Genomic DNA, 26089 nt, shown 5'->3' with positions numbered 1-26089 from the left:
AAACAAAGATCCTTACGAGGTAAAAATGTTAAAGTGCTGGCTAAAATATGTTTAAACTAGGAGATAAGTTTTTTCCAGAGTTGTCTTCCAGTCGCTGTGTTAAGCAGTAATGAAGTTAAACTGAGACACCTCACTCTCGCTAAACCCCGCTAACACATACGTGTTTTCAGACACGCCTCTCTCTCTCCCTCTCTCTCCCTCTCTCTCTAAACACACCCATATACGTGTTTTCATCGTAGCCAGTACGTTCTGTCAAAATGTCAATCACGGCGGTAGAACTAGAGGGCTAATTTATGGTTTGTGTTTTTCCTGACCGACAGTTCTGTAGGTACACCTAATTTATGGCCAGGGGTGGTGGGGGTGGTGGGGGTAACCCTATCCACTGAATCAGTGGGTCTTTTTGGCACCTGTATGTCTGGGTTGTGTCCTTCCATTCCTGGGTGTGTGTGTTTTGTGTATTGTGGGGGATCTCCCCCAACAAATGTGTTTATGTTAATGACACTGTTGTGAAACGTGTTTCTCCCTGAATTAATCACACACAAATGTATACCTTTTTGTGGTATAAGAGAATTTTGTTTCTGAACTTACTTTTGTGGTATTGTTTTATTTTGAAGCTTAAGGATGGTTTAGGGAAATATGTCTGAAAAGAATATCAATGTTTAATATGAGCGTGTGTTTTTGTTACTGTGTGGGTTATTTTGTTTGTGTAAACACATTGTTAGAAAAGCATGATGGTTGAATGTGAATATATATGAGCAGAATGTTTGCTTGTGAAATATATGAAAAAACTGCTGATTACGTGTTTGGGAGAACGGCGTGACTTTGAATAAACATTTACTGAAATAAAAACCCCTGAAACAGATAAACCATCGATGTGGCCAAAGAAATGTAAAAAATGTTTTTACATATATTCTAAACATAAACCTTTAGGAGGTAAAACGTTTAAAAGTGCTGTTTAAATGAATCGTGCGTTTTGTTTCAACTATAAACAAGATTTTGGAAAATGGTCCGCTAACGAGGATACTTACACAGAACTGCCGTTAAATACATATGATTTTGTCTATGCTTTGACATCCCATGTCCCCACTGGCTGACAGTCAAGTCATGTACATTTAGGCCCTCTGTCACACTGTTTGATCTGAATGTGTGATCTTTCCTGGCAGTTGTCTGTCTGTGTGTGAAAGAGACATGTGATTTCTGGGGGTTTTGCTGACCAGAATGCTTACAAATGTGTATATGTTAACGAATTAAGGAGAGAGTCGTGCGTCTCAGTGCGTAAATAATGGTTAAGAAGTTGTAGTTAAAACACAGAAGAATCTCTGCAACTATCTGTTACAATGGCTGCTCCGAGAAATCCTAATACCCCTAGAGGAATGCTGTGTATTCACCAACAAGAGGATCTGTTGAAATGAGAGAGGACCTGACTTCTGCTCCAAGAAAAAAAAAAACCCAAGATGTTAGTTTGGCAATTTATTCATGAAGATATTGTAAAGACGTTGTTGTTTAACCCTGAGCAGGGCGTCAACAACTCCAAAGATCGTGTCTTAAGGCCGAGGGTTTTTTTAGGAGGTAGAAAAACATGTAAAGATGATGTTTTAAAGGAAATGGGTGTTTCGTCCATAATGGTAAAAAATAAAAAATGGTTGTACGGCAATGTGAAATAAATCGGTGGAGACATACTGAGTACATTTCTGTTCCACAGTCTATAAGGATCCCCACCATTAATGTAGTGTGAAAAATGTACATACCCCCCGTGACTACATTGGTTAAGGTTTAAACATTTTTATTTTGTGATGGCAGAAAGACAAAACTGTTGTACATTTGGTATCTGGTGATTTTAGAATTAGACCCCAACTGTCAAATATGTTTTGACATAGAATGTGAATTGCTTTGTCAGGCAAAGAGCACGATGGTATGGAAAGAGTATGATGAGGTGATCTAATGCTGAGGAGTTCTACAGTACTTTGACTTGGGAACATTCCAACATGGCCCTCAGAGAGGCATTATCTAAAGTACGTACATATAATATAGATCAGATCACCAGTATGATCTGATCTATATCTTTACCCACTCCTGATCTGTAGTCAAAATGATTAGTTTATTTCCTTGTATGGGTTTTATGACAGTGAGCAGTCATATACACTATAAGCCAAAGTTATAGAAACAGGAGTTATTTGTAAAGGTTTCAAAATATTTTAACAGTTGAGGCATATTTCCAACAGAACAGAATATTAGACATTTAGTGTAAACTAGGGTAAAAAAAATTCTCTGAAATATATCGGTGAAAATATTTTTCCATTTTAAAGGCCTCATATTAGAAACGATAGTACAGCCTTTGTTGATAAGTTACCAACTCATACTTTATAACAATTTGTTTAGGAGCATCTGAATCTGGCAAACAACTTTTATCCCATTTAGGCATGCAATAAAAGTTAATAAACAAATTAGGAAGAAATGACTTGTACACTACTGCTGCGGGTATTAAGTCAAACCATTTTGTTCAAACTTCAGTGTGATCCATAGAGTAGCAGAAACCTATGGCACCTTATGAATACCATGTGGAGGATTAAGTTGACTAGTCACTTACAGTTACAAAGGCATATCCTTGTGCAGGATCACTTTCACACTGTTTCATCTACTTGGTTTTCATATGGTTCGTATCCATCATTGCAAATATTATAAATTTCATTTCAAATATTCCAGTGTGTCTTGCCTCTGTGCACAATATCATACCTTCTGTATCTGCATGTGAGTGTTTATTTTAAATGGAGGCACAATGCCTAGGGAATCGGTCATCAATTTCTTCTGAAGTCATCTGTGGAAGACATAGCCTTAACATGAGCTTCATTTCTTAATTGAATGTGAATTTAATCATAGATATAATCTAAATAGGTGATGTGTTTTTATTTTCCTTACTCCGGGACTGCCTGATCTTTGAAGATTTGACATGGTTGACTTGCTTTTCAACTAGGGTGCCGGTGGAGCGCATGGTGAAAATCCATGTTCCTACATTCATACGTTATGTTAGATGCCAGACTCTCCTAGGTTGAAGGTACTTCATAAAAAATCTTAATGAAATGAATTTTTTAAAAAATCTGAATATGAAAATGATTCAAGACAGATCCAAATAAACAATAAAGTTCCAATGAACAGTAAAGCTACACGTTCTCTTCCTCTAACTTGTTCAGTACTCGTAATACAGATTAAATACGTGTGAGCAGATGATGTAAACTATGGATCTGGTCCAATGTTATTTTGGAACAAAGAGCAAGCTGAATTTTCTCAACATGAATGTTGTGTGTAGTTTATCAGATTGTCTAGATGTACATCACACATCTGATGAACAAAGATTTCCTCTCCTATGCTGTAATGATGGCTGGAAACTAGGACTTAATGTCATATACTGTAGAAAGGTCATATAGAACATAGAGAAATCTCATTTAGCGCTTTGGGAGTGAAGTCACCTTTCACTTTGCTTTTTATTCTGATCACAACCAGACAGTTATATTGTTTCTGAGTTTAGTCTTTGTTTAGACTTTGTTGATGCTGAAGAAGCAAAAGTCTAAGGATCCCTTAACCTTCAGATTAATGATTTGCAATTTCTGCACACAATGCTTGAAACGAAACATGTATAACGAAGTTAAAAAGGTAGAAAGGGGGTCTATGAATTAGTTAATGGGCTATTCATCGCTAATAAAGTAGTGCTTAAACAGATACATTGCAGACAAATATAGATATAGACAGTTTTATTTTGTACATGCATATGAACTTAATCTTCACCTATCATCATTCCCTGTTAACCAAATCTGTCACCACCTAATAAAACAGTTTAAGACACTAACCAAAGTAAGTATACAAACTGAAGCTATGATAAAAGAACAAAAACAACGAACCTTTCTTAAAAAAATTCCTAAATCCTCTGACCAAGTATACGGCTGTGCCATCTGTCTGTTAAATAAATGCCAGTCCTTTATGCTGAAAAAGAAGGATCAAAATATTCTGCCAGTAGTTTGGCACTGTGACTCAAAAAGTTGTCTTTCATCTGACATCTGAAAGCTAACTACTGTCCCAACTGCCGCTAACTACTGTCCCAACTGCCGTACAATACTGATAATGCTCTTACACTTAAGAGGGCTGATTGGAAGACCAAGTTAAATAATATTATTATGTTTCTTCCTTATAATGTCTTATATTTGATAAAATATATTCGTATACATCTCATATTACTTTTTGCCTTTTCTTATATGTTGACATGGTAGAAGACGTGTCAATGGGCAAAGCTGGTGCGAAAGTGATCCTGCACAAGGATATGCCTTTGTAACTGTAAGTGACTAGTCAACTTAATCCTCCACATGGTATTCATAAGGTGCCATAGGTTTCTGCTACTCTATGGATCACACTGAAGTTTGAACAAAATGGTTTGACTTAATACCCGCAGCAGTAGTGTACAAGTCATTTCTTCCTAATTTGTTTATTAACTTTTATTGCATGCCTAAATGGGATAAAAGTTGTTTGCCAGATTCAGATGCTCCTAAACAAATTGTTATAAAGTATGAGTTGGTAACTTATCAACAAAGGCTGTACTATCGTTTCTAATATGAGGCCTTTAAAATGGAAAAATATTTTCACCGATATATTTCAGAGAATTTTTTTTACCCTAGTTTACACTAAATGTCTAATATTCTGTTCTGTTGGAAATATGCCTCAACTGTTAAAATATTTTGAAACCTTTACAAATAACTCTCCTGTTTCTATAACTTTGGCTTATAGTGTATATGACTGCTCACTGTCATAAAACCCATACAAGGAAATAAACTAATCATTTTGACTACAGATCAGGAGTGGGTAAAGATATAGATCAGATCATACTGGTGATCTGATCTATATTATATGTACGTACTTTAGATAATGCCTCTCTGAGGGCCATGTTGGAATGTTCCCAAGTCAAAGTACTGTAGAACTCCTCAGCATTAGATCACCTCATCATACTCTTTCCATACCATCGTGCTCTTTGCCTGACAAAGCAATTCACATTCTATGTCAAAACATATTTGACAGTTGGGGTCTAATTCTAAAATCACCAGATACCAAATGTACAACAGTTTTGTCTTTCTGCCATCACAAAATAAAAATGTTTAAACCTTAACCAATGTAGTCACGGGGGGTATGTACATTTTTCACACTACATTAATGGTGGGGATCCTTATAGACTGTGGAACAGAAATGTACTCAGTATGTCTCCACCGATTTATTTCACATTGCCGTACAACCATTTTTTATTTTTTACCATTATGGACGAAACACCCATTTCCTTTAAAACATCATCTTTACATGTTTTTCTACCTCCTAAAAAAACCCTCGGCCTTAAGACACGATCTTTGGAGTTGTTGACGCCCTGCTCAGGGTTAAACAACAACGTCTTTACAATATCTTCATGAATAAATTGCCAAACTAACATCTTGGGTTTTTTTTTTTCTTGGAGCAGAAGTCAGGTCCTCTCTCATTTCAACAGATCCTCTTGTTGGTGAATACACAGCATTCCTCTAGGGGTATTAGGATTTCTCGGAGCAGCCATTGTAACAGATAGTTGCAGAGATTCTTCTGTGTTTTAACTACAACTTCTTAACCATTATTTACGCACTGAGACGCACGACTCTCTCCTTAATTCGTTAACATATACACATTTGTAAGCATTCTGGTCAGCAAAACCCCCAGAAATCACATGTCTCTCTCACACACAGACAGACAACTGCCAGGAAAGATCACACATTCAGATCAAACAGTGTGACAGAGGGCCTAAATGTACATGACTTGACTGTCAGCCAGTGGGGACATGGGATGTCAAAGCATAGACAAAATCATATGTATTTAACGGCAGTTCTGTGTAAGTATCCTCGTTAGCGGACCATTTTCCAAAATCTTGTTTATAGTTGAAACAAAACGCACGATTCATTTAAACAGCACTTTTAAACGTTTTACCTCCTAAAGGTTTATGTTTAGAATATATGTAAAAACATTTTTTACATTTCTTTGGCCACATCGATGGTTTATCTGTTTCAGGGGTTTTTATTTCAGTAAATGTTTATTCAAAGTCACGCCGTTCTCCCAAACACGTAATCAGCAGTTTTTTCATATATTTCACAAGCAAACATTCTGCTCATATATATTCACATTCAACCATCATGCTTTTCTAACAATGTGTTTACACAAACAAAATAACCCACACAGTAACAAAAACACACGCCCATATTAAACATTGATATTCTTTTCAGACATATTTCCCTAAACCATCCTTAAGCTTCAAAATAAAACAATACCACAAAAGTAAGTTCAGAAACAAAATTCTCTTATACCACAAAAAGGTATACATTTGTGTGTGATTAATTCAGGGAGAAACACGTTTCACAACAGTGTCATTAACATAAACACATTTGTTGGGGGAGATCCCCCACAATACACAAAACACACACACCCAGGAATGGAAGGACACAACCCAGACATACAGGTGCCAAAAAGACCCACTGATTCAGTGGATAGGGTTACCCCCACCACCCCCACCACCCCTGGCCATAAATTAGGTGTACCTACAGAACTGTCGGTCAGGAAAAACACAAACCATAAATTAGCCCTCTAGTTCTACCGCCGTGATTGACATTTTGACAGAACGTACTGGCTACGATGAAAACACGTATATGGGTGTGTTTAGAGAGAGAGGGAGAGAGAGGGAGAGAGAGAGGCGTGTCTGAAAACACGTATGTGTTAGCGGGGTTTAGCGAGAGTGAGGTGTCTCAGTTTAACTTCATTACTGCTTAACACAGCGACTGGAAGACAACTCTGGAAAAAACTTATCTCCTAGTTTAAACATATTTTAGCCAGCACTTTAACATTTTTACCTCGTAAGGATCTTTGTTTAGAAGTCGTGTAATATGCGCTATTCTTTTTAAACAGCTCTTTTAACCATTTTTACCTCCTAAAGTTTTTATGTGTTTTTTTGGAAACCTAGTAATACGGATTCTTTTTAAACAGCTCTTTTGATCATTTTTACATCCTAAAGGTTTGTGTTTAGAATGTATGTAATACAAACGATTATTTTAAACAGATTCTTTAAAAAAAAAAAAAAAAGACGCTTTAACTCCTAAACTTTTTATTCAAAGAAAAACATAATCAACAATTGTTTTCATTTATTTCACAAAACAAATATTCTACTTATATATGTACACATTCAAACATCATGCTTTTCTAACAATGTGTTTAGACAAACGAAATAACGCCACAAAGTACCACAAACACATCCCCATATTAAAAACATTATTTCTTTTCAGACGTATTTCACCCCACCAAAAACCAAACTCATTAACATAAACACCTTTCGTTGGGAGGGGGACTATTCCCCTCCAACACACACCTCTCCACAACACCCCCAGACACAAAGGAGCCAGATTGATCATCTGATAAACTCCATAGGGTTACCCCCCTCACCACCCCTACAGACCTGTCAGTCAGGGAAGCACAGAGGGTCATAAATTATCACACACAACACTTTGATTGACAGTTTGACAGAAAGTGTATGATATAACTACTGACATCTTTACACACAGCACCAAATCCCTGTGTTTTCATTGTGGGGGAAAAAGAAAATAAAACACTCTCCTCTAGCCCAGTGTGCAGAGCCTCGGAGAGTGACACCGAAAGAGCTGACAGGAGAAACAGTGTAGATATCAAAGTCAAAAACACTACACTAATTTACAGAATCACAAAGTGCAGCTCAAACCTCTGAGAGTACAATAAACCTTACACACAACACAGCTCTCTCTTAATGTGACTCTCTCCAATCTCAGCCTGTTCTAGTCTAGATATGACATCGAGTAATCCTTCTTCTTCTTTCTTCTTCTTTTTGTTTTTAATGGCAGTTGGCAAATTACTAAAAGTGCATTACCGCCACCTACTGGACTGGAGTGTGGGTAGTAGATTGGCAGGGAAAATAAAAAAATAAAAAAATAATAATAATAGTAACAATAATAATAATAATAACATTAAATAGAAAAAAACACTAATAATAATAACACCAAAACAATACCACATAAATAAAAGTAAATAACGAGATAAAAAAAAGCTATATACTAATTATTCGTACTATACATTACTAAATTCTCTCACTTATACCAGTACTTCTTAAATAGTTCATTAGGGGGCGGTGCATTTCCCCAGATGTTTCCCCCAGCAATTTCTCTAGTGTCATGTTTTGTTTTCCAATCTGCATCTCTAGCTCAGTTCTTTCCTCCTCATATCTTTTGCAGTCTAACAGAATGTGTTTTACCATCTCTTGTGTACTGAAGTGTGTGCAGAGTCCAGTGGCGTGTTTTCCTATTCTGTTTAATGCTAGATTTAATCCAGCATGCCCTATTTTAAGATGTGTAATTATCATCTCTTACTTTGGGTTGCTGCCCTGCCTCACACTCATGCCTACTTGTTTTTTTTATGGTATATAGATGTCGTCCGGTGTCAGCTGTGTCCCAGTATTCCTGCCATATTTTAATTGTGTGTCCCTTTATAATGGTTTTCATCTCTGCTCTACTTAATGGTACTTGTATATCAACTGTTTCATGTTTTATAGATCTTTTTTCCAGTACATCCACAATTTCATTCCCTTCTATCCCTACATGTGCAGGAAGCCAAAAGAAGGAAACACTCAGCCCCCTAGCATGAAGTTTGGGAAGCAGATAAAGTATTTGGTAGACAACATCTTGTCTGCATGATGTTTTCCCAGACAGTATGCTTGATAGTGCTGATAGACTGTCAGAAGCTATAGCGACAACTTGGCTCTGAGGATTTTTTTCCAACCACTGCAGTGCCAATAGGACTCCTAATAATTCTACAGTGTACACTGATGAATAATCGGTCGTCCTTTTTTTGACTGCTACTTCATACCGAGGGATGAAAAAAGCCGCACTAGTGCGGCCTGTCTCAGGCTGTTTTGACCCAACTGTATATATGAGTAGCTTATCCTGAAATTGGTCCATATAGTTTTGAATTATTATCCCTTGTGGTGCTATTTTCGAATTGTTGTAATCTTGTATCTACAGATAGTTTTATGAATCTCCAGGGTGGTACAGTTGGCATCACCACAATGGGGCTTACTTGTAGCTGACTGAGACCTGCATTTTGTGCCTTTACATTTCCTAACCATGCAAAGCTATTAAAGTTAGTCCTATAAAACTCTCAGCATTCTTGTAAGATGGCTTTCGTGGGGTGCACCCTGCTATGCCCTTGTAGATTTACCCAATATGCCAGCATGATCTTAACCCTCCTGATACACAATGGCATCTCTCCTGTCTCAACCTGTAATGCAATCACTGGTGATGTTTAAATGCTCTAGTACAGATCCGAAATGCTTGTGCCTGTTCTACATCAAGCTTTTTAAGATTTGATTGTGATGCTGACATATATTCTAGGCAGCCATAATCAAAGGCGGCCCTCTTAAGAGCCTGATATATATTTATGAGCGATGCCCTACTTGCTCCCCACTCTCGCCCGGACAGACATCTCAGAACATTACTAATCTTTTTACATTTGTTTTTAATTTTATCAATATGCAGACCCCAGGTCAGCTTACCTATACGCCTACCAAAATAAGTGTCCTTAAATAATCGGGTAGCTCCCACCGTATTGGTCTGCCGAAGCCACACCCGGAGCAGAGCCAATAGGATAGTTAAATCAATTATCCTGTCACATTAGTGAACAACTCATTAGTTAACATTAGTAAACAATTAGTAAACATTAGTAAACAACACATTAGTAAACAACAATTCTCTGGATTTTAAACATCAGTTACTACCAAATTTGTAGCTGATTATTTTGTTTGTGAATAACAATAATTTACATGTGTTATCCTTTTTGAGCTACTAAAGCTACTGAAGACAGAAATGTGAATATGTGAAAGTGAAACTAACTTTACCGCAGTCTCTTTCCTGTGTAAGTGCAGTACAGAGAGGATAAATTGCTGCTAGTATGTTGTACTGTATGTGATTAAATGCATTAGAGAATCATGAAAACATAATACTGATGAAGTTTCAGCAAAAGGATAGATTAGGGTTTAGATTCGCGAGTCAGCTCCCAACGTTCACCAAAAGATCCGGATCAAAGAGTCGACTCATTCCTGAGCGACCCATCACATGCAATGAATCCTCCTTCCTAAAGTGAAAGCGTTTCTCCCTCAGACTCCATTTTGTGGAGCGATTTTAAACTTTTAAAGAAACTAAGGCAGAAACGCTGATATTAATGTCACACAACAAGGGCTGTTGACTAAAGGTGAGTGATTTCTTTATTATAAATGACTTTATATAAGAAGAATGATGATATATTGTAAATAAAACTCGTGTAAAATCAGCTGTAGGAAATCTGCAGCGCGTGAGGTGCAGGCCTTTCAACTTCCTCTCTTCATTTTCTCCTGAATTAAACATTCAGAAGGTTTGGGGAATATCATTTTATCAGTGTGGAACAAACATCATGTGTTTTAAAATATATTTCGTCACATTTCTCTCAGTTGAGCTCGAAACCGGAAGTTATGGGTTGCGTCGGTAATGGTGAACTACACAGTAGGAGAAAAGACAATAAACAAACATTAAAAACTCACAAATATCCACGTTTACATTCTCAACTTTATTTACACACAAACAGCAAAGTTGACAGTTTGAAGAACCAGTTAATTTAACTTCTTCTTCTTAAAAAAAAATCGAAAAATTTGTTAAACATTTGAATAGTTAAACATCGAAAAACTCGTATTTTGTGCATGTTTGGTGACCTGTTATTTTTTTTTTTGTAATGGGGCGTCTTCACCACACCTCCAGAAATGACCATTTTACAACCCCAATTCCAAAAAAGTTGGGACGTGGAGTAAAATGTAAATAAAAACACAATGCAATGATCTGCAAATCTCATAAACCCATGTTATTCACAATAGAACCTAGAAAACATATCAAATGTTTAAACTGAGTAAATGTACCATTTTAAGAACAAATAAGGTAATTTTGAATTGGATGGCTGCAACATGTCTCAAAAAAGTTTGGACGGGGCAACAGAAGGCTGGAAAAGTAAGTGTTAGTAAAAAGAAACAGCTGGAGGTTAATTGGGAACAGGGCAGTAATATGATTGAGTATAAAAAGAGTATCTTAGAGAGGCGGAGTCTTTCAGGAGTAAAGATGGGCAGAGGTTTCCCAATCTGTGAAAATCTGTGTCTACAATTTGTGGAAGAATTTCAGAATAATGTCCCTCAATGTAAAATTGCGAAGACTATGAATATCTCATCATCTCCAGTACATAATATCATCAAAAGATTCAGAAAATCTGGAGAAATCTCTGTGCGCAAGGGACAAGGGTGAAAATCAGTATTGCATGCTTGTGATCTTCGGACCCTCAAGAGGCACTGCATTAAAAACACGCCTGATTCTGTAATGGAAATCACTGCATGGGCTCAGAAACACCTCCAGAACTCATTGTCTGTGAACACAGTTCGCCGTGCCATCCACAAAGCTGGTTAAAGCTCTTATCAGGCAAAGAAGAAGCCATGTATGAACATGATCCAGAAATGCAGCTGTCTTCTCTGGGCCAAAGCTTATTTAAAATGGACTGAGGCAAAGTGGAAAACTGTTCTGTGATCAGACGAATCTAATCTTGAAATTCTTTTTGGAAACCATGGACGCAGCATCCTCTAAAGTAAAGAGGAATAAAGAGGAGAGAGACCATCCTTTTTTTGTTTTTATCAGTGCATCTCTGAAGGTATGGAGGTGCATTAGTGCCTGTGGAATGAGCAGCTTGCACATCTGGAAAGGCGACATCATTGCCGAAATGTATATACAGATTTTAGAGCAACATCTGCTTCCATCCAGATTCCATCCCATCCTTACTTTTGAGAGACTCTGCCTCTCTAATATACTCTTTTTATACCCTGTCATGTTATTGATCACTTGCCAACTAACCTCCAGCTGTTTCTTTTTAAGTAACACTTACTTTTCCAGTCTTTTGGTGCCCCTTCCCAAATTTTTGGAACAAATTCAAATTTACCTTATTTTGTTCCTTAAAATGGTACATTTACTCAGTTTAAACATTTGATATGTTTTCTATGTTCTATTGTGAATAACATGTGGGTTCAAGAGATCTGCAAATCATTGCATTGTCTTTTTATTTAAATTTTACCCAGCACCCCAACTTTATTGGAATTGTACGTCACGATACTGAAACCCCTGGAATTTAGTGAATGCCGTGCAACTGATGGAAACTACGTGAATCAAACATTCCCATAATGCAACGGGCTGGTGCGGACAAGCTCAGAAAAAAAAATTGTGTTGGGAAAATGCGTGCCAGCTCTTTTTAAGTATTAAACCTTAAAAGACCTAGATCGATTTTTGGGAAATCCAACTCCTGTATTTTTTGTTTTTCTAACATATTCTAGCAGTCAGCATCAAGTGCCATATATCATTTTAAACAGGATACATTTTTTTTTTTTATCAATCTAGCTCATTTAAAGTGCCAAAAAAAAAAAATCTCTGAGAATGATTGGATTATCTAGTATAATATTTAGAAAAATGCCAGAAACAACTTGTGTTGTTTTTTTGTTTGTTTTTTTTTTACTGTGGACTCAAACAAAACCTTCTTTTTTCTTTATAAAGTTATACCTGGATGTTTTAGACTTCCAAATGAAATTTTGTCTTCATCTAACATTCCCGTAGCAAGTTATAGCCATTTATTACAATATTATTCTATGCATTTTTCAATGAAAAAGGGAATTTTATTTACTGAAAATGTAGATGTGTCCATAAAAGAACATGAACAAATGCAAACAGTGAAACAAGTAGTGAAAACTGTCTTGTGCAGTTTTCACAAATACAAAGAGTGCAAATGATATTCATAAATACAAATTGAGAAATATACTAAATGCAAATGAACAACTGGTGCATATAATTTTCACAAACTCTACAAGAAGTATTTACATAATATAACAACCAGAACTGCATTCAGTAGGGACAGTCCTGAGGTTTTATGTGTCACCTTGTGACCCCCTGCCGCTACGCCACTAAGCAGCAACATTTGTTCCTGTTTGCCTCAGAGGAACCAACTGCATAGGACAGTGCTAACATGGTGGAGGTAGTATGTCCGGGATTGTAGTCATAATACACACACATACTGATTAGTATGTACTGTTTCAACAGCTGTGCAGTGTGTCACTGTCACAGTACATGATTTCAGATGCAGCTGTGGTGTGTTTATAGCCTGTAAAGAGGTGTTGTATGGAGTGAAATCAGAGTCAGCAGAACCTGAATTTGTAATGCTTGGGGAACAACGTGCAAATTCAAGCTGTCAGATATTCAAGAAGTTTCAAATTCAATAACTAAAAAAATAATAATAAACACCGAGTGATTCAGAGAAAACATCTCTCAGAAATGCTCAGAAAAAGGAAAGGAGCTAGGCTCTAATAGAACTCAATCCTAGCCAATCGCAACACACCTGTGAGCTCATGGAGGCGGGATTCATTTATTAGTCATATTTTATAGTAATGCATCAGTTCCCCTGAAGTAGAAGGTAGAAGCTCTGAGGATATGTAGGTAATTTTTTCTGCTCATCGAAGTAAATTGTTTCAAAATAGTTTAAAGCACATTTTCTACATTCAGAGACTCAGTTGGGATGCACAATAGTGTTTTAAGAAAGATATCTTTAGTTTTGTGACTAGTACAGAGTGGATGGGAGAGTTTTATCATCTACAGCAGTTTCTTTATGGTGGGGAAAATTCTCTCAAGTGAATACAACAATGTATTGTGTAAAATCCCATTTTATAAACCCTAGGATGCGATTTAAAGTATAGTATATTTACACATTATATTATATTTGACATTTAAAACATAGTATTTGTATAAACAAAATTATATTACATGTTATATAATCTGATTCCAAGGGATATGTTTTTATATAATGCTGAGTTAGTGATAAAAGTTCTGAGGATAGTGGTTTGTGTGAGCACTATGAGAAGGATGGTTCAAGTGGCCAAAAAATCTCCAAGGATCACAGCTGGAGGACTGCAGGAGTTAGTTGTGTCTTGTGGTCAGAAAATCTCCAAAACTACAATCTGAAGTCACCTACATCACCACAAATTGTTTGGAAGGGTTTGAAGAAAAAAGCCTCTACTCTCATCCAAAAACAAACTCGAGTGTCTTCAGTGTGCCAGACACTACTGGTACTTCAAATGGGATCGGATTCTATGGTCAGATAAAACCAAAATAGAGCTTTTTTGTAATAAACACCAGAGGTTGTTTTGGAGCACACAGAGGTAGCCATATGGAAAAGTACCTCATGTCCACGGTTAAATATGGAGGTGGATCTTTAATGTTTTGGGGCTGTTTTTCTGCCAGAGGACCTGGACATTTAGTTAGGATACATGGCATCATGGACTCTGCCAGAAAGATTAAAATGGGCCGTGGTTGGATCTTCCAGCATGTATTCTCCAACCTCATCAGGAATTATAGGAGAAGACTCAGACCTGTTATCTTGGCAAAGGGAGGTAGCAAAAAGTATTGACTAAAAGAGTGCCAATAATTGTAACTGTATGTGTATACCACTGTAATATAACCAGACGGTTCAGATATATGAATGGGGAGCTTGTGATTTTTTTTAATGCACTTGTCAAAAAAGGTTTTAGGCTCACCAGAATTAAAAATTATACAAAAAGTGAAAATTGTTGTGAAGTTTAACTGTACATTTGTTTTTGTGTTTTTTAGGAGTGTGCTCCATTCCAGCAGAAGAGATCAGACTCTTCAGGACTCAACTGTGTGTTTGTGCAAACTTTACTAATATTCAAAGATGGAGACTCCTGATCTGGACACAGATAATGTTTCCCCACACTCAAAAACCCGGTAACCTACCATGTCATTGTATTCTAGTCATTAAATATTCATAGTTATACCATGGTCTTTCTGAATGCTAGATTCTGATTGCCTGGAAGGTGTGCATTCAAACTGTTGAATTTGGGGTGGGCGATCTGACGATTTTTGATTGTCTAAATTATATTTTCATGCGTCTTTCATGTGAGACGTATTTGAAAAACAGTTCAACATGAGCTAGCAGCAGGTGAATGAGGAGCTGGTGTGAAAAAAATGACTCGACGTCAGTAATGTGGCAATGGTTTGGCTATGCACAGTCAGAGATTTCTGTAATGTTTGTCAGGCAACGGTCAGCACTTCCGTAATACGACAAATCTTTTCAAGCACCTTAAGAGGAAGCATCTGAAGGAACATGCCATGAGTGTTTCACTCAGGCCGGTACAACAACCCCACTCATCCTGAAACATAAACAATTAGCACTGACTGACGCATTAGAGCAGTCGAAAAAATACGAGGTGTCTGAGGCTTCACATTCTAACTATCTAGAATATAGTGACGTTCAAAGTTGTGGACAACGTGGGATTTAAGAGACTGGTGCACACTTTAGATGGAAACAGGAAACGCGAAGTTTTCCCGAACAGGAAAACTCATCTACTACAGCCTTGGGGTGTGTGTGTGTGTGTGTGTGTGTGTTTGTGTGTGTGTGTGTGTGTGTGTGTGTGATTATATATATATGGTATAAGCAGGAAAATCCAGAGCTAGAAATTTAAATCGTTTAATGCACTCCACTTCATGTCAGGTGGTTCTTTTCCTCCATGGCATGCATTAAAATGATGTAATGCACACCTAGCCATGGATTATCCCTTACCTAAATTATTTACTGAATACATATGAAAGGAATAACTTAAGCAAAGTTTTACTGTTAATGAAAAGCTAACAGTCTCCACTCAGTATGAAATAATGTTTGATTCAGTTCATTGTAAGTAAAATTAAGTCGTCATTAAATTAAGAAGTTAGTTAAGAACTGTAAAGAGTTTATATAAATCACTAAAGGACTGTCTATAATGTTGTGCAGTAAACTCCAGGGAAAGAGATCAGAATCACCAGCACCCAGCTGTATCTCCATGAAGAGTGATCAGTCTATGGACACTCCTCTGAAGTTTAAAGATGGAGACTCCTCACCTCTACACAGGTAACATCTCCTCACTGTTAATGTCACTGCTAAAGTCACAGTTAAAGGGAAATTCCAATAAAAAAATAAAATAATACAAAGGTAAATAATCATGTAACGCTGCTAGCTAACATTATGGTAGCTACGTGTGTTGTTATTAACTTCAGTTATTTGTCTCAGTGTAATTGTGTAGAAAGATCTACAGTTGCTGTCTGCCTCCTGTTGCATTTCTTGCTGGAGTTCTTCTTCTGTATATTCTGGCTCGAACATGTATGGTTGGATGGCACTGTGTAACAGTAATAATAATAATAATAATAATAATAATAATAATAATAATAATAATAATAATAAACTTTATTTTATTTTTTATAAAGCGCCTTTAAAAGCAGCTTCTCAAAGCGCTGTACACAAAATAAGCAGTACACAGAAAAATAAAACATAAAAGTTAATAAGAACTCCAGAACAATGCTAAATTTATCTGTCACTGAAAAGCTGATTAATTCATTTGGTGTCACACGGCTGGACTACTGTAATGGCGTTTTAGCCGGAGTTTGTAAATCCACAATTAACAAATTGCAATATGTTCAGAACTCTGCCGCCCGGATCCTGACGGGAATCAGGAAATGTGAACATATTACTCCTGTTCTGGAGTCCTTGCACTGGCTCCCGGTCAGGGTCCGTGTCGATTTCAAGATCATGATGTTGACATACAAGGTATTACATGGCTTGGCTCCGCAATACTTATCTGGTTTATTAATCCCTTACACCCCAAATCACAGACTGCGCTCCTCACAGTGTAATCTGTTAACTGTTCCACAAACACACATAACATCTGTGGGTGACGGGGCTTTTTCTGTCTACGCTCCTTCACTCTGGAACTCTCTTCCTCCTGAACTCAGGGAAGCCCAGACTCTTGGCATTTTTAAAGCTCTTCTCAAGACACACTTTTTTAAACTTGCATTCGACTGCTGATGTCTTTTATACTTGTTTTATACTTATATTTATTATTAATGTTGTTGTTTTTGTTCTTATTAACTGTTATTTGTTTTATTTTTCTGTGGACTGTGATTTTATGTACAGCGCTTTGAGAAGCTTCTTTTAAAGGCACTTTATAAAATAAAGTTTATTATTATTATTATTATTATTATTATTATTATTATTAACAGGAGTAATATGATCACATTTCCTGGTTCCCTTCAGGATCCTGGTGGCAGACTTTTGTACATATTGCAATTTGTTAATTATAGATTTAGAAACTCCGGCTAAAACGGCGTTAAAGAAGTTTAGCATTGGTCACAGTCTAGCTATATTTCTGAGGTGAAAAAAGGATGCTTTAACAGTGCTCTGAACAAAAGAATCAAATGTGAGGCTGGTATAGAAAATTACTCCAAGGTTTCTCATTTTACTTTGGGTCTCTAGAACAGAGCCATCAACAAACAGAGACAGTGGACCAGATTTGCGAATTTGATGAAACTTATAAGCATAACTTTGGTTTTCCCACTGTTCAGACACAGAAAGTTATTATTCATCCATGTTTTTATCTCAGAAATACATTCAGAAAGAAAACAAACATCAAGGTTTTCACCAGACTCTGAGTGAATGTAGATTTGGGTATCGTCAGCATAAAAGTGATAATGGAGGCAGAGTGCCAGACCTGTAACCACCCATAGAAATAAAGTGGGAACGGTCAGTAAAATAAGATTTAAACCAGTTTAAAACTGTCCCAGACACACCAAAAACACTTTCAAGGCAGGTAAGTAAAAGACCATGATCCACAGTATCGAAGGCGGCTCTAAGATCAAGAAGAATATGAATGGAAGTACTCCAGAATCAGAGGCCATCAACAAGTCATTGGTAACTTTGACCAACGCCATTTCAGTGCTGTGAAGTTTATGAAAACCTGACTGAAGGGGTTCAAAGAGGTTATTAATTGTAAGATGATTACATAGTTGAGAGGCAACAACACGCTCAAGTATTTTTGCCAAAAACTCAAGATTTGAAATTGGATGAAAATTGTTCAAATCATCCACGGAAACATATTCTTTCTTTGGTACAGGTAACAGCAGCAGTCTTTAGTACTGCTGGAACGACCCCAGTCTCCAATGATTCATTTATAATGCTGAGGATATTAGGGCACCAAACATCGAAGCACGATTTAAATAAGTTTGTGGGAATTGGATCCAGCAAGCAAGTGGTTGATTTCATGCTGGATTCCTCCCTTGTGAGAGCCTCGGATTCAAGCAGGGAGAAATGAGTGAAAGAAACACCAGTGAATGCAGATGGACGAAGAAGTGAAGAGGCAGAGTCAGGTGTGACAGGAATTTCTTTGCGAACATTATCAATCTTAGAATTAAAAAACTGAAGAAAAGAATCACATAGCTGCTGAGAAACAGGCAAAGTGGTAACAGCATTAACTTGAAGCAGTCTGTTTATGGTTTGGAACAAGTGTCTGGGATTATTTTGATTGTTTACGGAATGGAAAACGACTTATCGGACATTTTCAATTAGTATAAACAAATGAATTATTTTATCGCCGCAGTTCTGGTACAAGATTCGTCAGGACACTTGTGGCTTTCTGTGTGTACGGTTTTATGTCTGTGTGCTTAACTGCTAGTGAGCAGGGGGATGGGAAACGCGCGGAGTTTGAGCTCCCTGCTGTGCAAACAATTCACACCTCTCCACGAAAACATTGAGACAGAGATAAATCTGAGAGCAGGACTAAAGCTTTTTTGATAGTAAAACACAGTATACAACTGCCACAATAAAATTATAACATTTAAACCCAAGATCGGACTTGTATAAACGTTTACTACCTTATATTAGCTACATAGACGAAAATCCAGTTCACTCGCGGTTTTATAAATCATGCACATTTCCATTAGTATAAAGTCCATCAGCTTTATTGAAGAAAACGAATGCAATGCTCCATATTTAGTCACAAATGTCCTCTTCAAAATGCATTAAGTGTTTTGATATCCCACTCCTCTGGAAATTAGTAATTAGCCATAAACTGAACTGAGACACCATCTAAAAAACGATAATCTGCTTTGGCTATGCTGAACATCCCGCCTCCTAAATTTTAATCGGGCAGTCTAACTTGATTTACACCCACTTGGACCAATTCAATTCCAATATCAAATCTCCCCTTCATCTGTAAGATTTTAGAAAAGGTTGTAGCAAAGCAGTTATGCTCGTACTTAGATAGGAATAACATTCATGAAATGTTTCAGTCAGGATTTAGACCTCATCATAGCACAGAGACAGCGTTAGTTAAAGTAGTAAATGACCTTCTACTGACCTCTGATCAGGGTTGTGTCTCGCTGCTTGTGTTACTCGACCTTAGTGCAGCTTTTGATACTATAGATCACACTATTCTCCTTGATAGATTAGAAAATGTCTGTTGGTATTAAGGGAACAGTCCTCTCCTGGCTCAGGTCTTATCTGACCGATCGTTATCAGTTCGTAGATGTAAATGGTGATTTCTCCATGCGTACTGAGGTTACTTTTGGAGTTCCACAGGGTTCTCTTTTAGGCCCACTGCTCTTTACTTTATATATGCTACCCCTAGGTCAAATTATTCGTAAACATGGAATGTTACACTGTTATGCTGATGATACACAGTTGTATGTTTCAGCGAAGCCAGAGGACAGACAGAAGCTTAGTAAAGTTGAGGATTGTGTAAAGGACATTAGACATCGGATGTTAACTAACTTGCTTCTACTTAATTCTGATAAAACAGAAATACTTTTATTAGGCCCACATGTAGCTAGAAGTATTCTTTCTGATCACATGGTTACTCTGGATGGTCTTTCTGTTTCATCATGTACAGCAGTTAAAGACCTTGGAGTGATTATTGACTCCAGCCTATCATTTGATGCTCATGTAGATAATATTACTAGGATATCTTTCTTTCATCTCAGAAATATTTCTAAGATAAGAAACATATTGTCACTACATGATGCGGAAATACTAGTTCATGCATTCGTCACCTCTAGATTAGATTACTGTAATGCCTTACTGTCTGGATGTTCCAGTAGGAATATAAATAAGCTCCAGTTAGTCCAGAATGCAGCTGCTAGAGTCCTAACTAGAACTAGAAGATACGACCATATCACACCAATATTATCAGTACTGCACTGGCTCCCAGTGAAATCTCGCATTAATTATAAAATACTTTTATTAACCTATAAAGCACTAAATGGTCTCGCGCCACAATATCTAAGCGACCTTTTGGTTTTCTATGATCCGCCACGACTACTTAGATCAAAAGATGCAGGCTATTTGACTCGAATAGTGAAGGCTACAGCAGGGGGAAGAGCTTTCTCTCATAGAGCCCCACAGTTATGGAACAGTCTTCCTATTAGTGTTCGGGACTCAGACACAGTCTCAGTGTTTAAGTCTAGGCTTAAAACGTATTTGTTTACTCAAGCCTACCCTGACTAGATTCTGTTCTACTACTTCGCAGTCATAATTATCTTTTCTCTCCTCTCTCCTTTCGCCGAGCCCCACACGAATTTATGGAGATACTAGAGATCCAGATCCTTTCTGCCTCTGGGTGGAGCTCAAATCTTCTTTAATTCCAGACTGCTGGGACTACGGCTGCTCCTAACGCCATACAGACTTCATATAAATCCATAATGAACTTTTTCACACTAACTGTTGTTATCCAGAAGAGGATGGGTTCCCTTCTGAGTCGGGTTCCTCTCAAGGTTTCTTCCTCTTAAAACATCTTAGGGAGTTTTTCCTTGCCACCGTCGCTACTCAGTGGCTTGCTCAGTTGGGATAAATTCACACCTTTAATATCTGTATACCATGTTGATATTTCTGTAAAGCTGCTTTGAGACAATGTCTATTGTAAAAAGAGCTATACAAATAAAATTGAATTGAATTGAATTGAACCAATTGTAGATACTTCTAGCTTTCAAACAAGCCCAAACTCGACATGCTTGACCACTCAGAGGCTGAGAAAATCAAACGCGTAATCAGCACAACCAAACCTTTTACGCGTGCGTCTCTAGTTGTGTGTCAGCGGGTACAGGGCAATCAGCACAGCGCTACAGGGCCGTGCAGAGAAACTATCAGGAAATGGCAGCTCCGCTCTAGCGGTCTTCCTGCAGAACTTTATACGGCAGGTTTTTGCATGTTTGGCAGTTTTTTCTGATCGCTAGTTTTCTACTGGTTTTCGCTCAGCGTGCGATTTATCGGCGTCTTATAGCGGCGACGCGCTCCCGAAAAACCCTGAATTCATCACAGCTTCTGGAGCAGTTATTTCCGAGTGACTCTTTTTTTTTTTTTTTTTTTGGAGGAAGACTATGTGGATTGAGTTGGGGCTCTATCTACCCCCCAAAGAAGTCAGAGGAGAGGGGTCACTCGTGTGTCTGTCATTTGAGCCATTCGGAGAGCAAGTGCTCTCTTTTTTTGTGTGTGTGAAATTACACATTGTGTAACAGAGTTCATGCTACTGCCATTTGTTTTCATTTTGTGCCATTTGGAGAGGTTTGGTGCCATTTGGAGACGTTTGGTGCCATCTGGAGACGTTTGGTGCCATTTGGAGAGGTTAATTTCAGTCTAACTTGATTTACTTCTAGCTTTCGAACAAGCCCAAACTCGACATGATTGACCACTCAGAGGCTGAGAAAATCAACCGCGTAATCAGCACAACCAAACCTTTTACGCGTGCATCCACTGGTCTTGAGTTGTGTGTCAGCGGGTACAGGGCAATCAGCACAGCACTACAGGGCTGTGCAGAGAAACTATCAGGACTATTCGGACTTTTTTTGTGTGTGTGAAATTACACATTGTGTAACAGAGTTCATGCTACTGCCATTTGTTTTCATTTTGTGCCATTTGGAGAGGTTTGGTGCCTTTTGGAGAGGTTTGTTGCCTTTTGGAGAGGTTATTTTGTGCCTTTTCTAAAAAAAAATGCTTGCTGTTTCTAGAAGTCTGCAATTTTTAAAGGCTTTGTGCCATTTTTATAAGCTTTGTCCCATTTAGAGAGGTTTTATGTCATTTGGAGACATTTTGTGCCATGTTGGAGACATTTTGTGCCATGTTGGAGAGGTTTTTAACTGTGTTTGGATAACCGTACACACAATATTAGTGGTTAGAGATAACTTCCTCATATTTTGGGTGTTCATGGAGTACTTGGGGAATGTTTGAGGCCAGGAATGGGGTTGATATCAACATTTGCTGTGAACATATAACATTTGTGTTAAAAGTAAAAAAAAATGTATAATTAAAAAAAAAAAAATTCTGAATATATTGTACCAGGTAGGCTAGGTAAACGAAGAAATACTTGAAATAACTGCTAATTCTTAAAGTCTGAAGTGTCTACTTTCTTATGAGCCATTAACCACTACTGTGGTGTGTGATATCACAAAACAAATCAATGCTGAACACAGGTACCCCCAAAACAGACAAAAATGCCATTTTTTGGCTACCGGTAAAAGTGGTTAATCTGTACATGGGGAAACGATATTTAATTACTGTGATCAGCACCAGTATGGAGCAGTTTTTGTTGGTCTTACGTCGACAGGTAGGGACAAAGATTTCAGGAGAGGATGAGACGATGGATATATTGTTTAGGACGTAGCAATCCAGTGTCTCGACTGATTCTGTAAGAGTCTCTGGCTAGGCAATAAGAGCTCTGTTTTCAATTTAAAAGCTGGCGTGTAGTGTACCTTAGGGCCATGGTCATTGAGTGCACACTCACAAGGCCAAGGCGTTGAAACTCCGTAGCGCACTGTGAGCACAAAGTCGTACAATCCACACACGCAGCCGAACCGAGGCGTTGATTCCGCATTGCACGATGCAGGTTATTCCAGGTGGAGCACAGAAATAAAAACAATAGTCCAAAATATATAAAATGGCACCACCACATCGCAATCCTAACGGCACTAAAAACAATATAACTTAAAAAAACTCACAGTTATTCAATACAATATGACTTAAAATATCAACGAAAACAAACAAAACAGTAACAGGAGCGGGAGCAAAACGTGCCAGCGTCCCCTGTCAACCAAAACCAGAAATGATCTCAACTCAAAAACACTCAAACTCACTTCATTCTCAAAAGCACTTCATTCATTGAGTAATTTCTTTCACTTGAGTAAACTATTCAGTCTATCTAGGGTTGGCAGCCATCCACAACTTATAAACAGGATTGTCCTGTATTGAAAAGTAAAATGCTGCATCCTTTGTTGAGTTAATATGTGACATGATTTGTCGCTCTTTTTTATTCCCATCGTTTCATACATACACTAAGTCTACACAGTGGTGAGAATAATAATAGTGAATAAAATCAAACCAGTTTCATAATAAATAGCAGAGAATCAGAATCTAAATCAGTGATATGGGACAGAGAATAACAGACACACACGGGGCACGTCAACATCATTATTGTCCTGGCTATGGAGTCTGTGGTTCTGAAAAACGTCTTCCAAAATAAGTTTTTATACAAAATTGTGTCTGTATTTATCACTGATTAGAAAATATTACCTGTTCTATTCATATTGATTTGTTACATTATTTACAGCCTACAGGAAATAACCTAGAATACCTAGAATTAAAACAGGGCCAGATCAGCACTGTGTTTTCTGAATGTTAATGCACTTAAAAATAATTATTGTAGCAAAATTAAAGTAAAGGTTTAGACTATAGTGTTTAAGTGATGTTTGTTATAGTCTTTAACAGCTACAGTTTTTGTTCACAGTGTTCTACAGAGAGCAGGAGACAAAATAGAAAAGTACATCATCACAGATACAGGGTAAGATCAGAACCAACAACATGACTGTGACACTGACACACTGGTATTATAAACCTCTCTGCTGTTATTAACTACAGAGTGATTAGATCATAGAAAATAGTTCGACCCCATGACTCAACTCATCTTCCTACTTCACCATCTCACAGGCACGACCCAGAATCTGCTGCTGTGAATGAATTCCAGAAAAAGTTCAAATTAAACCTGATGAAGAAGTTTGAGTGTTTGAATGGAGTGATAATAAACCTGGGAAACCAAACACTCCTGAATGAGATCTACACAGAGCTCTACATCACAGAGGGAGACAGTGGAGAAGTCAATAAAGAACATGAGGTGAGACAGATCGAGGCAGCATCCAGGAGAATAACAACAGAGGAAACACCAATCAAATGCAACGACATCTTTAAGCCCTTATCTGAACAAGACGAACCCATCAGAACTGTGCTGACAAAGGGAGTCGCTGGCATCGGAAAAACAGTCTCTGTGCAGAAGTTCATTCTGGACTGGGCTGAAGGGAAAGCAAATCAGGACATCCACCTCATATTTCCACTTCCTTTCAGAGAGCTGAATCTGATGAAGGACCAGAAACTGAGTCTGATGGAGCTTCTTCATGTCTGTTTTAATGAAACAAAAGAAACAGAAATGTCCAGTTTGGAAAAGGTTCTGTTCATTTTTGACGGGTTGGACGAGTGTCGTTTTCCTCTAGATTTCCAGAACACAGAGAGAGTGTGTGATGTAACTGAATCAGCATCAGTGCATGTGCTGCTGATAAACCTGATCAAAGGGAATCTGCTTCCCTCTGCTCTCATCTGGATCACCTCTCGACCAGCAGCAGCTGATCAAATCCCCTCTGAGTGTGTCCATCAAGTCACAGAGGTACGAGGGTTCAATGACCCACAGAAGGAGGAGTACTTCAGGAAGAGAATCAGTGATCACAGCCTGGTCAATAACATCATCACACACCTGAAGTCATTAAGAAGCCTCTACATCATGTGCCACATCCCAGTCTTCTGCTGGATTTCAGCCACTGTTCTAGAGAGAATGTTGGGAGAAGCAGAGAGTGGAGAGATCCCCAAGACTCTGACTCAAATGTACACACACTTCCTCATAATTCAGACAAACATCATAGGAGAAAAGTACTCAAAGAAGCAGGAGAGTGATGAAGAAATGCTTCTTAAACTGGGACAACTGGCTTTTCAGCAGCTGAAGAAAGGGAACCTGATCTTCTATGAGGAAGACCTGAGAGAGTGTGGTATTGATGTGAGAGAAGCAGCAGTGTACTCAGGTGTGTGTACGCAGATCTTCAGAGAGGAGTTTGGGCTTCACCTGAGTAAAGTGTACTGCTTTGTTCATCTGAGCATTCAGGAGCACCTCGCAGCTCTGTATGTGCACCTGACATTCATGATGGAAAAGAGAAATGTTCTTATACAGCATCAGGACTCTAAATGTTGGATAAAAAAAATCTCAGATGTACACAAGAGTGCTGTAGATCAGGCCTTAAAAAGTCAGACTGGACATCTGGATCTTTTCCTTCGCTTTCTTCTGGGTCTCTCACTGAAGTCCAATCAGAAACTCTTACAGGACTTAGTAACACAGACAGGAAGTAGCTCGAAGAGCAAAGAGGAAACAGTTCAGTACATTAAAAAGAAGATCAGTGAAGATCTTCCTGCAGAGAAATCCATCAATCTGTTCCACTGTCTGAATGAACTGGGTGATAATTCTCTAGTGGAGGAAATCCAACACTACCTGAAATCTGGAAAACAAAGTGAATTCTCTTCTTCACAGTGGTCTGCTCTGGTGTTTGTGTTACTGACATCAGCACAGGATCTGGAAGAATTTGACCTGAATAAATATTTCAGTACAGATAAGATAACAGAAACTGTTCTTCTGAAGATGATGCCTGTGATTGCAGCATCCAGAAAAGCAATGTAAGTAAAGTTGAATATAATTGTTCTACTGTTACAGTGTTAGAACGAGAGAAACTGAAAACACTTTGACAAACATCTACTTTGGGAAATTTATAAATTAGAGAATAAAAATGCATAAACAAATGAATAAGACTGAAGAGCAGGTATTAAATATGTGAAAGCCAGCTAATTTTATTTGAGGAAAAAACAAGTCATGAGGTTATGACTTAGTATCTTGAAATAATTAAAAAGGTTCTTGATATTATGATTTATTATTACCACCGTAATGCTGGTTTTATGTTGGATATTTGGAAATCTTGTGTTTATATTTACATAAACCTTAAGAATATCACTCTCCCATCTAGAATCTTTCATTTTATCT

At 37.7% G+C, this 26089-nt stretch overlaps 1 protein-coding gene across 6 annotated transcripts in view; it reads left to right on the top strand.

Moving 5' to 3' along the window:
• The first annotated feature begins 9959 nt into the window (after window positions 1-9959).
• LOC108280065 (NACHT, LRR and PYD domains-containing protein 12) overlaps window positions 9960-26089 on the top strand; it is a 35103-nt gene continuing 18973 nt past the window's right edge. For 2 of the 6 annotated variants that reach the window (XR_008398369.1, XM_053688245.1), the window contains exons 1-5: window positions 9960-10308; window positions 14766-14900; window positions 15943-16059; window positions 23750-23803; window positions 23950-25728. Coding sequence is in view for 5 of the 6 variants with exons in the window: in XM_053688245.1 (XP_053544220.1) it covers window positions 14848-14900; window positions 15943-16059; window positions 23750-23803; window positions 23950-25728 (2003 nt within the window). In the remaining variant the exon portion in view is untranslated. The remainder of the gene's footprint in view (window positions 10309-14765; window positions 14901-15942; window positions 16060-23749; window positions 23804-23949; window positions 25729-26089) is intronic. The other 4 variants (XM_053688244.1, XM_053688242.1, XM_053688243.1 and 1 more) reach the window with 4 other exon arrangements.

Source organism: Ictalurus punctatus, chromosome 19 (assembly GCF_001660625.3).
Source record: "Ictalurus punctatus breed USDA103 chromosome 19, Coco_2.0, whole genome shotgun sequence".
NCBI lineage: Eukaryota > Metazoa > Chordata > Actinopteri > Siluriformes > Ictaluridae > Ictalurus > Ictalurus punctatus.
This window is presented reverse-complemented; position numbering and strand designations above follow the sequence as displayed.